Source organism: Lipotes vexillifer, unplaced genomic scaffold (assembly GCF_000442215.2).
Source record: "Lipotes vexillifer unplaced genomic scaffold, Lipotes_vexillifer_v1.1 scaffold1993, whole genome shotgun sequence".
NCBI lineage: Eukaryota > Metazoa > Chordata > Mammalia > Artiodactyla > Lipotidae > Lipotes > Lipotes vexillifer.
In genome coordinates, this window is record NW_006770701.1 from 346,879 (window position 1) to 361,951 (window position 15,073).

The 15,073-nt window shown below is 43.5% G+C and overlaps 1 protein-coding gene across 1 annotated transcript in view; it reads right to left on the bottom strand.

Moving 5' to 3' along the window:
- SLC1A2 (solute carrier family 1 member 2) overlaps window positions 1-15,073 on the bottom strand; it is a 50,058-nt gene that overhangs the window by 17,204 nt on the left and 17,781 nt on the right. The window contains exons 6-8 of the mRNA XM_007446324.1: window positions 9,753-9,986; window positions 4,348-4,542; window positions 211-345 (exon numbers count right to left, since the gene is read on the bottom strand). Of these exons, the coding sequence (XP_007446386.1) occupies window positions 211-345; window positions 4,348-4,542; window positions 9,753-9,986 (564 nt within the window). The remainder of the gene's footprint in view (window positions 1-210; window positions 346-4,347; window positions 4,543-9,752; window positions 9,987-15,073) is intronic.

Sequence of the window (15,073 nt, forward strand, 5' to 3'; positions counted from 1 at the left end):
TCCTCCGCTAGACTCTGAAGCCCTCAAAGATTCTTTTCCTTCTCTGGTTCCCAAATAAGCACTCAGCAAATGTTGGAAGGAAGAAAGGAGGAAGGAAACAGGGGAGTTCTCATGGGGATTGGTGAAGATCTTGGCTGCAGCCTTGCATCCTGTCCACCCCCGGGAGGCAGTGTTCACATCCCCGGCAGAAGCACACACACAGACACTTACAGCAGCCAGTCCACAGCCACCAGCAAGCTGATGTCCTCGGTCGGCAAGCCCACAGCTGTCAGAATGAGGAGCATGGTGACGAGCCCGGCACTGGGGATACTGGCTGCACCAACGCTGGCCAGCGTGGCCGTGAGGCTGCGAGAACAGAAAAGGCCAGGTCAAGGGAAGAGAAAGTGGTCTTGGCAAAACCATCCCTGGCAGGCAATTCTCGGCTCTAATTTCTCCCGGCAGTCATAAAATCCCCTTTTCCTCCCAAGGAATAAAGAAATCTGGAGTACCAAGACCCAGGAAATAGGGTCTATTTGGATTCTGCTTAACCCTGATGGAAACTTATAAATTCATGGATGAGAGTCTTACCCCCATCATGACATCCAGTTCACTGAATATATCACAGGGCTCAAACAAGGTAAGCGTGGCTCTAAAAGCAGGCAAGGAAATATCAAAGAAGGAAAACAAGTCACCCTTAATCCTTCCACAGGAACACCACAGCATTCATTTCTGCTTACCCCTTTACGTCTCTGTGAGAACCAGAGACTTCTAGTCTGCGTGGCAAGAGTCTGAGAAGGTTGCCAATGTTAACATGAGAACTCAGAACAGCAAGTATCCAGACTCAACTGAGTGGACATCGGGAGAACAAAGCCAAAAGAATTCCAAATGACATTAAGGTTCAGGTGCCTGGACGTTTCACCATGGGCTGGAAAATACATTATTCAGAAAGAGGGTGCCAAGAAATGACAATAAAATAACAGGAGGCTTTCCTTCTGAAGCATCTCATCCCTTGCTTTCCAAGCAATGCCTAGGGCATACCCAGCACCATTTTGAAGTTGTCTCCGGAAGAGGGTTTAATCTAGGGTTCAAGGGCCCTGTCTAGACACCAGGGGGCCTCTGTGGTCCAGCAAAGGGCAGTGACTTTTTCTCCTCTTTTCTGGATGTTAATTATAAAAGCTATCATCATTTCTAAATGGAAGGAGGCGTATGAAAACAGGGATTTCCAACTTGCTTTTCTGGCTGCTGAAAAGAAAAAAGGGGCTGCTTTCTTTGTGGTTATATGATTCCAGAATTTTTTTGGTAGGTCTTCGGGCTTGAAACTAAGAATCAGACTCCCAAACTGGTTTGCCAACTGGTGTGTCCAAGCACAGAATCCTGGTCTTACAGTCAAGAGGAACCCAAATTTACCTACTCTTACATATGAGGAAAGAAAGGTCCTGGGAGGTTTTGTGTTTTGCACTGGTTTTTCCATATTGCCATCCTTCCCCCATTTCGGCTTTCACAGAATAGACACTTCCCCTAGGTGGGATCTAGAACCCATCTTTGCTTTTCCCCTGCCCCATTAATGTGGAGTTGGTGTCAGGGTTTAAAGAACTCCATTTTTTGCGGAAGATCCATCTAGGTCATAGGAGGTAGAGTAGTGTGTAGTGGTTATCAGCGAAGGTTCTAGAGTTGAATGACCTAGGTTCAAATCCCAACTCTGTCACTTAACCACATGACTTTGGGCAACTTACTTAACCTCTTTGTGCCTTGATTTTCTCATCTGTAGAAAAGAAGATAACAATGGTGTCTCACTCATGGAGGCATCAGGAGCTCAGAAATAAAGCACTTAGAAGAGGCCAGCACATTGCAACCGGAGCTGCTTTGCAATGAAAACATCCCTAGTCCCGAGAGTTGGCAGGTGGGAATTCTCAGTCATTTTCCCAAGATGGATAGAACACCAGGGAAGGGGAACTTCCCAAGTTCCAATGATCTTGGCCTCGGCAATTTTGTTTACAACATCAGTTGCTTCCATTACATGAGTCACTCTTACACATCCCTGTGTAATGTGGCCACATTGTCTTGTTACCCCTTGGTTGTGTGAGACAAAATCCTATAAAGAAATCTTCCTGGTGGCTGGTTCTCTTTCTGTTCCTCCATCCCAATTATACCCTCACCCGACCACAGGTGGAGTGTCTGGGGCATTGTAAGTCCTGTAATAGCTCCCTGGGCGGTGATCTCCCCCTGTCCTTTTATCCCCTCCTGCTTTTCCTGTCCTTCCCTGACTCATTTCCCTATGGCTGGTTCTTGGATGTTGTACAAGTTACCACACACACACATTAATCACAGCAGAACGTCACAGTAACCCTGCAAGGTACATACGGTAGTACCACTGATTGGAAGGGTGGAGAAACTTAGGGTCACACAGCTTGAACATGGTCTGCTGGGATTTGAACACTTGTCTGCTTGATTCCAATACCACACTGGCTTTTGATGTCCCTTGATTCCTCCTCACATTGAAAACGCTATGACTTAACGAATTTGCTGAGAATTCCTGGCCACTGTTCTCCTGCCTGCAGGGAAATGAAAAGATGAGGAATGTACTCATAGCACAGCAGTGAAGCTGGACTTGGCTCTTTTTTTCTGACTAAATTGAAGACATTGAACTACATACACTCCATGGAGAGGGGGCGGTCCCCCCAGAGACAGCCCTTGTGACATGTACAGATATGGCAGATTCAGCTGAACTTGCCAGGGGCACAAGTATTAAATATATTTGGCCAACTTTACCCTTTGTCCAGTGAAAATTCTCAGTTGTATCATTGTTAAAATAAAGGATAAATTTAAATAATTCAAGCACAGTCTCAACCACCCGGTCACTCCCTGGTACATCCTCCCACCTCTAAGTCCTCATCTAATGGTGTGAGCTTGATGGGAAGCATGGTTGCTTCATCAATGGGGAGAATTTAGGGCCATTAAGAAGCTCTATTTGTCTTTGAATTTTAAAGCAAGGGAGATTGGCAGTCTCACATGCAATCTGTTAGGACAGGACTTAGATGGCTTGATAATCTGACCCGAAGCATGTTTTCCACTGAGTAACATCACGGCACTCACTATATCATAGTCACATTTTTCTTTCATATCCTAGGAGTACTGTATTTTATTAAGCATCAGTAATAGTAATAATACTAGTAGCTAACATTTATTGACAGGTGACTATGCTCTCAGCCACACTAGAATATGTGATTATTGTACCCATTATACAGGAAACTGAGGCTCCCCTACAGTACTGCTATGGGCTGAGTTGTGTCCCCCCTGAGTTCATTTGTTCAAGCCCTCACCTCCAGTGTGATGATATTTGGAGATACGGCCTTGGGAAGTAATTAGGTCATGAAGGTAGAGCCCTCATGATGGGATTAGTGCCCTTATAAGCAGAGATGTAAGAGAGCTCGCTCGCTCTCTCCATGCACCAAGGTAGGGCCATGTGAGCAAACATCTAGAAGGCAGTCATATGCAAGCCAGGAAGAGGACATTCACCAGGAGCTGAACCCGCCGGCCCCTTAATCTTGGACTTCCCATCCTCCAGAACTGTGAGAAGTAAACATCTGCTGTTTGAGCCATAGTCTATGGTATTTTGTTACAGCAGCCCGAGCTGACTGAGACAAGTACACACCTCATAGGGTGGTTGTGAGGATTAGATAAATTAATATATGTAAGTAGGTGTGATCTTTAAATTTGCAGAGAAGCAATGTGTTTTTAGTGACGTCTTGGAAAATTATTCTTTCTGAATATTTTTAAATGATCACTACATATGGTAAAAATACCTTTAGTAAAAACAAAAAAAAATATTTGCTGTTTATTTGTAATATAATGTTATGCTATATTGAGGAATCTCTTCCTCCCTGTATCTCATCATTTTTGCCGTCACTCCTTGGAATGCTGAAGGGAACATATTTTAATGAAAGAAAAACTGGATCCAGAGTCAGTTGATGTTGGCCTCGGTGACAGCCCTGCTGGCTCGTTACTGATGGTATTACAGCCTCAGACCAACTACCATATGCCCCTTGAAGCCTGTGCTTCCTCATCTATTAAATAATCATAGAAATAACTGCCTTGCAACGTCACAGGACTGTTAAAAATCAAATCATATCAAATTTCTGAAGCAGTTTCACGTGGGCTATACAAACATAAGGCATTAGTATGAGCCTGATTCCTTCCTGAACCAATCTTCCCTTCAAGCCTGCCAGCAGGTCCTGTTCTCCTTTACTTCCCTTACCATTCTTCTAACTGCAGAACGGCAGTTCAAGTGGCCTCTGTGAAATGGAGTTAGCGTGGAAGGGGATAAGGTCAAAAGTTGTTTCAGTGCTTCACACCACCCATTTCACTCACCTTACGGTCACAATCTGGCCTCCATCTAGGATGACGCCATTCATCTGGGCTATAAAGATGGCGGCTACGGCTTCATAAAGGGCTGTACCGTCCATGTTAATGGTGGCTCCAACTGGTAGGACAAATCTGGTTACACGCTTATCGATCCCCAGATTTTCTTCCAGGCAACGGAAGGTGACAGGCAAAGTTCCAGCACTAAGGGGCAAAGAGAGAGAGACAAGAGTTATGTCCGTTTTAGAGACACAGAACAAAGCACAAACTGAAATGCCACCACAAAGCCTTCGTTCTTTTGTTCCAATCGATGTGAATTGAAAAAAAGCAGTGTCTGGAGCTAAATTAAAAACCATCGATTTGCCATATAGGCCATTCCAGAGTATTGAGTAGAGTTCTGTACTCCAGTAAAAATTTAAAAGATAAAATCCAAATAAAATTTAATTCTAATAATAAAGAAAAAAAAGCCCATTGATTTGGGGGCTCAAATACAATCTCATTAACATGCTAATAGTCAGCAAAATATTTTTGTTGGTTCCAGCTTTTGAGATCTACTCAGAGCTTCAAGTTCTCCTTTCCCTTTGGTCATTGTTTCCATCTTGGATTAACTATTGAAGCCCATGTGATTGCCCACATCAATTGGGCTGCCAAAATAAAGTGTCAGAAAGGGATTAGCTATCAACAGTAAGATGGAATGAGGAATTCTTGAATGACCCATAATTTCTTGAATGACCCATAATGACCCATAATGACCCCTAGAAACACTGTTTCCAACAAGATGACGACATGGGTTGTATCTAGCCCCTGGGAATTGCCCTGAGCCGGGCCTGCTAATGTTGAGAAGGCTGGACAAATATGTTAATGACCATTCAGCAAGAGTCCAAGCTTCTAGCAATTCACTGGGGACCCTCACAGACGGTCCAACTCCCTGATAAATGGTCATTGCCAATTCTCTCTCCAATGACATAGGGCAGAAAAGCCTGTGCTCTGGAGCTAATCAAAGACCCAACATGGAGTGACTTCACCCTCACTCCTCCCAGGCATGGGATGGGAATTCATGACCATATGAATCAATCTCAAAGGCCAGAACTCCTGACATGTTCTGTGCCTTCTAAAACAGGAGACCTATAAGAGTAAGTGTTGCTGAAAGCCAGAATATTATTTCCATGTGGATAGAGGTGATGGGAGGGCAGGCGGATTTGCTTCAAGGTTTAAGTGATATGGAAAGCAATGTAGAACATTCCAGCTGCCATGGGAGTACCTTGTGGTCCATTCTCTTTTCTCTTATTCAAACATTAGCAAACTGTCCCCAGTGCAGACAGCACATTTTTCTCTCTTGCATTTACAGCCTTAGTCATAGCTCCCTCCTTCTACTTGTCAGAATTAGGGCTCCAGCCAAGCTGGACAAAGACATCTGCAGAGGTGTCAGTTTCTCAGAGAGTGGGACAGGACTGTCAGCTTTAGGCATGCTAAGTAAAATGCAGATTCCAGGGCCTGTGCAGAACCAAAGTCCCTGAAGCTCTAAAATTAGGGTCTCCTAGATCTGCATCTTATCAACCCATGGACGCACAAGCCCTGTTAACAACCTTAGGGTAACCAGAGTCATCTTACTGGAACATTCTTTGTGATTTTAGGTCAGGGGTCTATCTCATGCCTCTTCTTTGGTCTTAGGTGGGGAGAAGAAATGGATGTTTGGAGATCTCTCATTACCAAAACCTTATAAACCCAGGGAGAAAAGTTGGAGTCCGGCCTCATTCACATGCTGGGGTGCCATCGTACCTGGCTTGCTGCCCCAGCTGTTTTAATGAGAAGTTAGTGTCCCTTTATTCCTCTCTCGCACACTCCCAGCCCTTTCCTAAGACCCCTTTGAGGTTACCAGGACACCATGACTAGTCTGAAATGGCAGCGAGGCTATGGCTGGCAGCTGAATTCTCATCGGTATGAATCTAAGGACACTGCTGGGAGGACTGGAATATATCCATTATTATTACTGCATTCATTTTCCCACAGTGTCATCAAAGGGTCTTTAGACAATTCAACAGATTGGAGAAAACAACTGGTAAGGCATGAAAATATTCTTAATGTCACTACTGGACAGGCTTTGTGTCTTAAAAATCCATATGCACCCCATCAGTCCAAACTGGGACTTGAGAATTTTAACTTTCCTGTGTTGACAGGCTGACATTCTGACATTGTTTTTTTGGTTCCTGCCTCAGTGGCCATATGACAGTCTTCAAATGAATAATAACTGTCTGGTACTTGAGATTCTTCTTGTTTTTATCCAGATTAGTTTTAACAGCGCACTCGGAAGTCAGAGGGATGCAGAGAGACGTGTCGCAGGCCATCCCCACTCCATTCAGCTGCCTTGACACCAGCCTCTGTGCCTCTTGAGAAAATGGGGTCAACCCTTCCCCTGCACATCCCCATTCAGTCCAACATCTGAGGAGGTGGAAAGTATATTTAGCGCTGGCTGTCCCAGGGCTTTTCCCCTGTGGTCATAATGGCAAATAAACCCTGAGTTAATTCTTAGTACATGACTCCTGCTACAGTGACTTTTTTAAAAAAGAAATTCCTCATCTAGGCAAGAGCCACATTTTAACCAAAGATTAAAACCATATTTTTTTTTCAGATGAAATACAGGGCAAGGGGGAGATATGAGTCTAATGTTTGTGGTCTTGGTCAGATAACCCAAGAATTTGTCTTTGATTTAAATGTGATTTGGGGTTTTCCCTATGCTTTTAAGATTTACCTTTGTCTTATAAAGGGACTAGAATAATTGTCTAGTCATTCAAAAGAAAAGATAATGATAATATTTTGAAATAGTGTAGTATCAAAACCATAAAGGTATTGGAAGAAAATATAAAGTTATATTTTATAATCTTTGGTGGAAAAGATATTCCTAAGCAAAATCAAAGTTCTAAATACCAAAGGAAAACACTGACGACTTTGACTACATACAAATTAAAACCTGCTAGTGGCAAAAAGCGCTGTAAGGGCTTCCCTGGTGGCACAGTGGTTGAGAGTCCGCCTGCCGATGCAGGGGACATGGGTTCGTGCCCCGGTCCGGGAAGATCCCACGTGCCGCGGAGCGGCTGGGCCCGTGAGCCATGGCCGCTGAGCCTGCGCGTCCGGAGCCTGTGCTCCGCAAGGGGAGAGGCCACAACAGTGAGAGGCCCGCATACCACACACACACAAAAAAAAGCGCTGTAAGTTTTTAAGACAAATGTCAAGTGAAGGGGGACACTATTTACAACATATGACACATGAGTTGATATTTCTGTACACGTAGAGAGCTGAAAACCAATCAGGAAAGGATAAACACCCCAACAGGAAATTAAGCTCACAAACAATTCACAGGGCAGAGGAGGGGAGGGAAGGATGGTCAAAAAGAACATAAAAAAGGTGTTTCCCCTCACTAGTAATCAAAATAATGCAAATTCAGTGAGATCACTTTTCACCAATAGGATTTGAAAGTATTAAAGTGACAGATAATGTTCAGTGTTGATGAGCAGGTGGATAAAGCCACGCTCGTGTACCCAGTTAGTGGGCACATAAACGAATGTACTTTTCTAAATAGTAATCTGGTGATATGTTTCAAAACCATCAGGGTGCTTACCACTGGATTCAGAAATTCCACTTCTAGAAATTTATCCTGAGGGGATCACCAAACATCCTTGCAGAAATGTATTTACAAGGATGCTTGTCACTGCCCTGTTTAATAGACAAGGTTTAAATGTACATTTGGGGTGGGGGATGTATTGTAGTACCTACAGTATATTATTATGAAGTTTAAAAATAGTAGTAATAGATATGTAGTAATAGATATAGTAAGAGCTATATTAATAGATATAACTTTTATGATATGTTGACCAGTGAAAATAGCAGTGTACAATATCTATACATAATAAGAACTGGAAATGTACATAACTGTAAAGATTAACAAAAAGGTTACTACCAGTTATCAGTGGTGTTGCCCATTTTTCTTCCTCCAAAATTGTATACACTGTCTGAACTTTTTCATAATGACCAAATACCATGCTCATAACCAGAAAACAAAAATAAAACTAAACATGATTGTTTTTATTTTTGAAAAAAAGATAACTTTTTCACCAAAATGAGAAAATCTTTATGGATAGAGATACTTAGCGATAAGAAATGTATAGGACCAAAAAGGAAAAAGGAAATTTTGAAGTGTCTCCCTTCATCTTGGGAAACTGAATGCAGAATCTAGATCTCCCGAATTGTATAGATTTTAGCTTTTTCTGAAACCTCACGTTCTACTAGTACAGAATTCTCACTGATTTGCAAGATGGAAATATAATTTGGCTTTCCCAGGTTGTCACCACTATTGGCCTGTTAGGTCACTTAAGGAAAACCTGACTGACTGCTCAGTAGTTTTGAAAAAAAAAAAAAAAAAAAAAAAATCTCCCTGTGTCACAGAGTGGCTGCCTCCCTGGCAGTGAGGGGTCGTGGGTTCTGTAACAAGGACCTGCCAACCTGTGACTCCAGAGATGACGCTGAGCTATGGGTTGCAGAGTTTACTTGCCTCCCTGCCACCTGCTTTATGGCCTCAGTCTTTGTTTTGTGACCCAAGGATACACATGCAGAAATAAAAGCAACTATTGCAGGCTGAAAGAATAAAACCCTTTTAGTCTTTGAAATTCTACATTGCTGGCTGTTTCTTATGTATCATCTGTTTTTGTTTGGTTGTTGGTTTTATTTTTGCTAAATTCAGTCCAAGATGATATAAAAAAAAAAAAAAAGATTTTTTTGCTTGCATATCTCTGGAGTCCTCACTGGCTTCTGGGAGGAACTGGGACTAGGTAATGAAGAAGGAACTGACTCTCGGTCAATGTTAAGTCAAATCAATGCCAACCTGACTTTCCTCAAAGTCAATGGGGCAGAGTAGTCCATTACAGGTTCAAAGACTTGTCTGACTTCTGGTTTGTTTGAAAAATCTCACCTAACCTACCGTTTACCCTGCAAAACCTTGTTCTACTTTTGAAAAATTATTCCAGTACAGTGATATAGTAGCCTTTCTCAAATCACAGGTGAGAGAATTTCTTAAATAAAATAACATCCTGTTACACCTTTTTGGAAAACATTTAAAACTGAACTAATGCTATATGTGGCAAATTATGCCTAGAGATGAATAGCATGTATTCACCTGGGAAACAATATGAGATCATAGCTCCAAGACAGCTACATACCAGCAAAAAGTTCATCAGAAAGCTTAAAAGTTCCTAAAAGGAGTGAAGAATCTAAAATGTTCCACTTTTTCAAAAATATTTTTAAAATATGTGAAAAGTGTTCTCACTGAACGCTGTGATGGGAAGGTTTTGAAAAAGAGGAAGTGACAAAGAAGGAAAAGGCATGAGCAGAGAGAGACAACAGTGATTTCTTGTGTTCTCTACCTGGAAGCGGTACCCAGGGCAGTGATCCAAGCTTGGAAAATGCCAGCAAAAAAAGAGAAAGGGTTTTTCCTGGTCACTAGAAAGTAAATCAAGGGGAGAAAGATGCCCCCATGGATGATGAGGCCGACAATCACCGTGATCATGTACATCCCCAGTTGTCTAGCGACCACTTCTAAGTCCTTGATTGCAATGATCTTCCCACAAATTAGGCAGGCGATACCTAGGGGAGAGTACCTGAAAAACATAAAAGAAAAAAAAAAAAAAAGCATTGAAGAGCTGGTGATGGGATTCAGAATTTAAATCAGGGCCCTCCTTCGTACCACACCCTGAGGAAAACCATTTGCATCCCTGTAGAGCGTTGCCAAAAGAGGACCATGAGATTCAATAGATGCTATATTTTGCTTCTGACTAACTGCATTATCTGAAATATTTCCTATGGACCTGGTGGCCCCTGCTTTGATGAAAACTCCCAAGGCAAACTTTGTTGCCCAGGTAATTTTTTAGGGCTAAAGGAAACATGCTTTACCACCTCTTAAGTAAGCACTGAGATAAAAGTTGAGAGACACCCAGGTTACATCTTTGAGAATCTTATTTGATTTCTCTGTCCCAGATCTCCTTCCTCCTTGAAAATTGAGAATAAATTTAGAGCTTCTCAGAAAGCTCATTAGAGTTTCACCAATTTACAAACACTGGTGTTTGTAGATAGTGCTTTGTTTTTGCCTTGGAAGGTATCTAGGAAATACATTGAGAGAGAGAGAGCTGCCCCAACAAGAAAACCATCTGAGCCAAGAAGCATGTTTCGGAAAATGTGGTTTTATTACTTCCAAGTCTGAAAGTGTTTCTTTCCATACCTACTCCAAGAGTAATGCCGGCTGCCATCCATCGTGTTTCAAGAATATGGGGGACATCCACACACTTAATTCTTACGAAACCCCTAAAACCAAGGAATCATTATGCCTGTTTGGCAAACGAGGAAATTGAGGTTTGGAAAAGTTAAATAACTGGGCCACGACCATGAAAACAGGAAGGAAGAGGAGAATAATCTCGGATCTGTGAACCTCAGCCACCGGGGGTTTCCACCCCTGCCAACCAAGCCACTTCCTTGAGGCGCAGCTGTGGCTTTCCGTACATAAGCGGACAATTTGTTCTCTACCAATCTATCCTAAGATAGACCTATTTTATATTTCTATATTATTATTATCTTAGAGCATGCTTGGAAACAGTCTACTGTCGTCCTCACTCTCGAGCCAGCTAACCACGCTCTCTCTCACCTTGGGTATACTTTTGGCAACACCCTTTTTTGATGGCCTAACCCGGTGGTGTTGGAGCATGAACTCGTTCAGCCTGTGACACTTCTGACTGAAATGAAAATGTTTGTGGGAACGTGGACGCCTTATTAAGAATTATGAACATATTTGAAAGAAAGACTGTGGGGCAAATGAAGTCACGCTCCCAGCCTTGGGAAGGGAGTCAGGAAAAAGAGAGGGCCCGCAAGCAGATTGGGTGGAATTTTGTTTTTTCAGTTGTTTGGGGCAAAAGCACTTCCTGGGTTAAAGCAAAGCCATGAGGAGTAGACAAGAGTCATATACACAATTACACGAGACACGGAGCTTGTCCAGCCACTTACCAGCTATATGACCTTGTTTAGTGACTTATTCCCGTTTTACAGATGTGCAAGTCGAGGCGTAGAGAGGCTACCTGCAACCTCATGGGATTGCTGTGAGGATTAAGTTTTGGAACATGCATATGTACGCACTAGCCAAAGTCCCTCCTCCTTCCCTGTCAGTGCCATTGGTTCTCTGACTCCTGACACAGGAGTCCCTTGCAGGTTCTGTTTTCACACATCTACCCCATGTCCCCTCATCACCTATGCGTAATGAGTCAAGTCTGAGTTGAAGAGGTTTTCTAAGGCATCTCACAGGCTACTGCCACCCAACTGCAGATGTTTTTATGTGCAAACTATTTTTTCAAGAGGAATCTTCTCCTGAAAGAGCTAATTTGTAACTGACACTAAGTAGTTAGTGTCAGTTACATGAGCGTGGCTACTCTCCCTGAGGAGCATCTAGCCTGTAGTCTCCGTTTCTCCGTTCCTGGAGGTGAAGGCTGGCGATGTTTGAGGGCTGCTTTCCCAGGAATTAGGGAGTCAAGTCATTAAACCTTCGGCTTTCCCACCATTTTATATTACCTTGCTGTGCCCACAGTCACAACATCTCATAGATCAGTCGGGTGGTCTCAGGGGCCAGCCCTGTGTTCCCTGAGATTGTAAACAACTAAGCAGAATGCACTTTCTGATAAAACCAACAAGCATCTAGCTTCATAAACCAAGAGACTAATTCTTTCCCAAGCACCAATCACCCCTTAAAGATGTCCAGAAAAACACAAATACGAGCTGTTTTGGGTGCCATTCAATTTTCCTGCTCTTCTAGGACAAGCGATTTGTAGAATGGAGGGAAAATGTTTTCAAGGCTCTTTGCCAAGCAAGACCAGCTATAGACACCCCTGGAGAACACATCTGCCAGAGCCAAATGTTGGAGAGAGGTAACATGTTATCTCCAGAGCACTCAGCTCGCTGGGAGAAACCTGAGTCCCCACTATAAATGGACAGTGTCATTCAAAGGCCAGAAGGTAGAGTGTTAGGGTAAATAAATATGGCAAGCAGGGGCCCTAGTTAACCCAAACACTTTGGTCTCTGGAACTAGAATGAGCCTTAATTAGGACAGGGAAATAGACTTTGTTCTATGATGTTTTTTAGGGTCATTACTTCCCTGCACCTGTTTTCGAAGCAGGTAGCTTAAGCCTCCACTCAGGAGCTGGAGCTTCTGAGTTCCTGGGTTTCCATATTAATGAATTACCTTGTTGAAAATATACTCAATGGAAAAGAAAAGGCAAATGTTCAGGGCTCAAGGTCACCATTTAAAGTTTCTGAGATGAAGCAAACAAAGTCATAAACTAAAGTGCATAAAGAGGCTGAGAGCTCCCTCGAGTGTTCAGAAGCCAAGTGATGCCCAGTAATCGTTGGACCAGTTTCTAAATTAGAAGGACATAACTACAGAGCTGGGAGAGGGAATGGCTCCCTTGCTGCCCTGAGACTGGCTATATCCTCAGCTCTGGGCTTCATTTTCAAAGCCACTGATTCATCCAGGACTGGCCTGTGGCATCTTTTTCTTACTGTTGCGTCACCCATTCTTGCTTCTGTCCACTTTGCGCCTCAGCCCTTGTCATCCTAAGGTTCCAGCCAAGATGCCTCCTCAGGTCTGCTCTCTACTCCACAAACAGACTCATCCACAGCACTAACATACCCCGAACTCAGTCAGTGCATCCACAGACGTCTGCCTCAGAATTACCTGGCCAGCCTGAAACAATATGGATCCCCTGGACCCACCACATACCTATTGAGTTAGAATTTCCTGGAGCTGGCCTTGGGACATTTATATTTCAAACAAGCTCCTGGGTAATTCTGATGTGTTTGGAAATCAATGTTTCCAAATAAATCAATGTTTCCAGGAATAAAATCTGATCTGCAACTGATGAAATACAGATAGTCCTTGGTTAGTCTTTGGAAACCATTTACTTTATTTAGTTGCATCTTATTCAAGGCCTTTGGTTTTAACCCACTAAAGTGATAAATTTGGGACTTTCAGGCATAGGACAGATGGTGGGCCAGACACCTGGAGTGGAGGTAGGTGGAGGGACTTTCTCAGTCCTGCCATAAAGCCACTCTGGTTCTGTCCCACATGTTGCCAACAGCAACAGCACTCTGCCAGTTTGGGACAGATTTCGAGAGAACTCAGAGTTGGCAGTCTGTCAGTAAAGACTTAAACATGGGCTTCGCTGGTGGCGCAGTGGCTGAGAGTCCGCCTGCCGATGCAGGGGACACGGGTTCGTGCCCCGGTCCGGGAAGATCCCACATGCCGCGGAGCGGCTGGGCCCGTGAGCCATGGCCGCTGAGCCTGCGCGTCCGGAGCCTGTGCTCCGCAACGGGAGAGGCCGCGACGGTGAGAGGCCCGCGTACCGCAAAAAAATAAATAAATAAAAATAAAAAAAATAAAGACTTAAACATACATTCCAAGAGTTACCTAAGGTGCTCTCGGTACTCAGGGTAAGGAAGTAACACAAATCTCCAGATTCCCAGTCCACTTAGGAAAAGGTTCTGGCTACCCAAGAAGTGACTTTTGCTGGGAGTTACCATATGAGGATTAGAACTTTTCATCAGGATGGAGTGAAAGTCAGTTCATGGAGCCTCCAGGCTCCATTATATCACCAGTGCCTGAAACTGTTGTCAGCATGGCAGAGGTGCTCAAAAGCATTTAGGAAGTGAAGGAATGAATGGATGGACGGGTGGACTGGTGGATGGATGGATGGTGGTGGCGGTGGGTTAACTGGGAGGGAGAATTGAAAGAGTGAGCAGAGATTTCACTTCTCACTTTATGTTTCTATGGTGGTGAGATTATGAAAAGTTTTACTTTCTTTTTAAGTTTTGCAGATTTTGAAAAACATGTTTTAAAACACTTTGCGAAAAAATGAGGATATGAAAATCACATCGAAATGAAGGTTTTTCTTATTTTTTGGTGATTCAGAGGGCTTTGCGGGGGCTTCCCTGGTGGCGCGGTGGTTGGGAGTCTGCCTGCCGATGCAGGGGACTCAGGTTCGTGCCCCGGTCCGGGAGGATCCCTCATGCCGCGGAGCGGCTGGGCCCGTGAGCCGTGGCCGCCGGGCCTGCGTGTCCGGAGCCTGTGCTCCATAACGGGGGAGGCCACAGCAGTGAGAGGCCCGCGTACCGCAACAAAAACAAAAACAAAAACAGAGGGCTTTGTGGGATTCTTAAGGAATTCACAAATACAGAGAAGCAAAGGGTTACAGATTAAATTGATAATAATGGTAATTACAGTGTAACAACGATAATAATGCTAGTCCATACAAAATGCTCAGACAGGTCCTGGCACATAGGAAATGCTCCGTAACTACTGGTCACAATTTCACTTAATTCTCACAGCAACCCTATGATATGGATTCTATGATCAATCCATTTCACAGATCAGGATGAGGGGTTTAGAGTGTTTCTAACTTACCTAAAGTCACACAGCTAGTAAGAGGAGGATCCTGGGTTCAATCCAGTCTGAGGTCAGATGGAAGTTGATTAAGGTAATGCTTCTCTATAATTCCAATTACTTAGGCTGTGCAATGAGTTAACCTCTGTGCTTAGTTTTCTCCTCTGGAAAATAGGGCTCACCAAAGTACCTATTTTTGCTAGGTATTATTGTGAAAAATAAATGAGTCAATGCATGTAAAGTATTGGAATAGTATTAAGCATACAGCAGGAA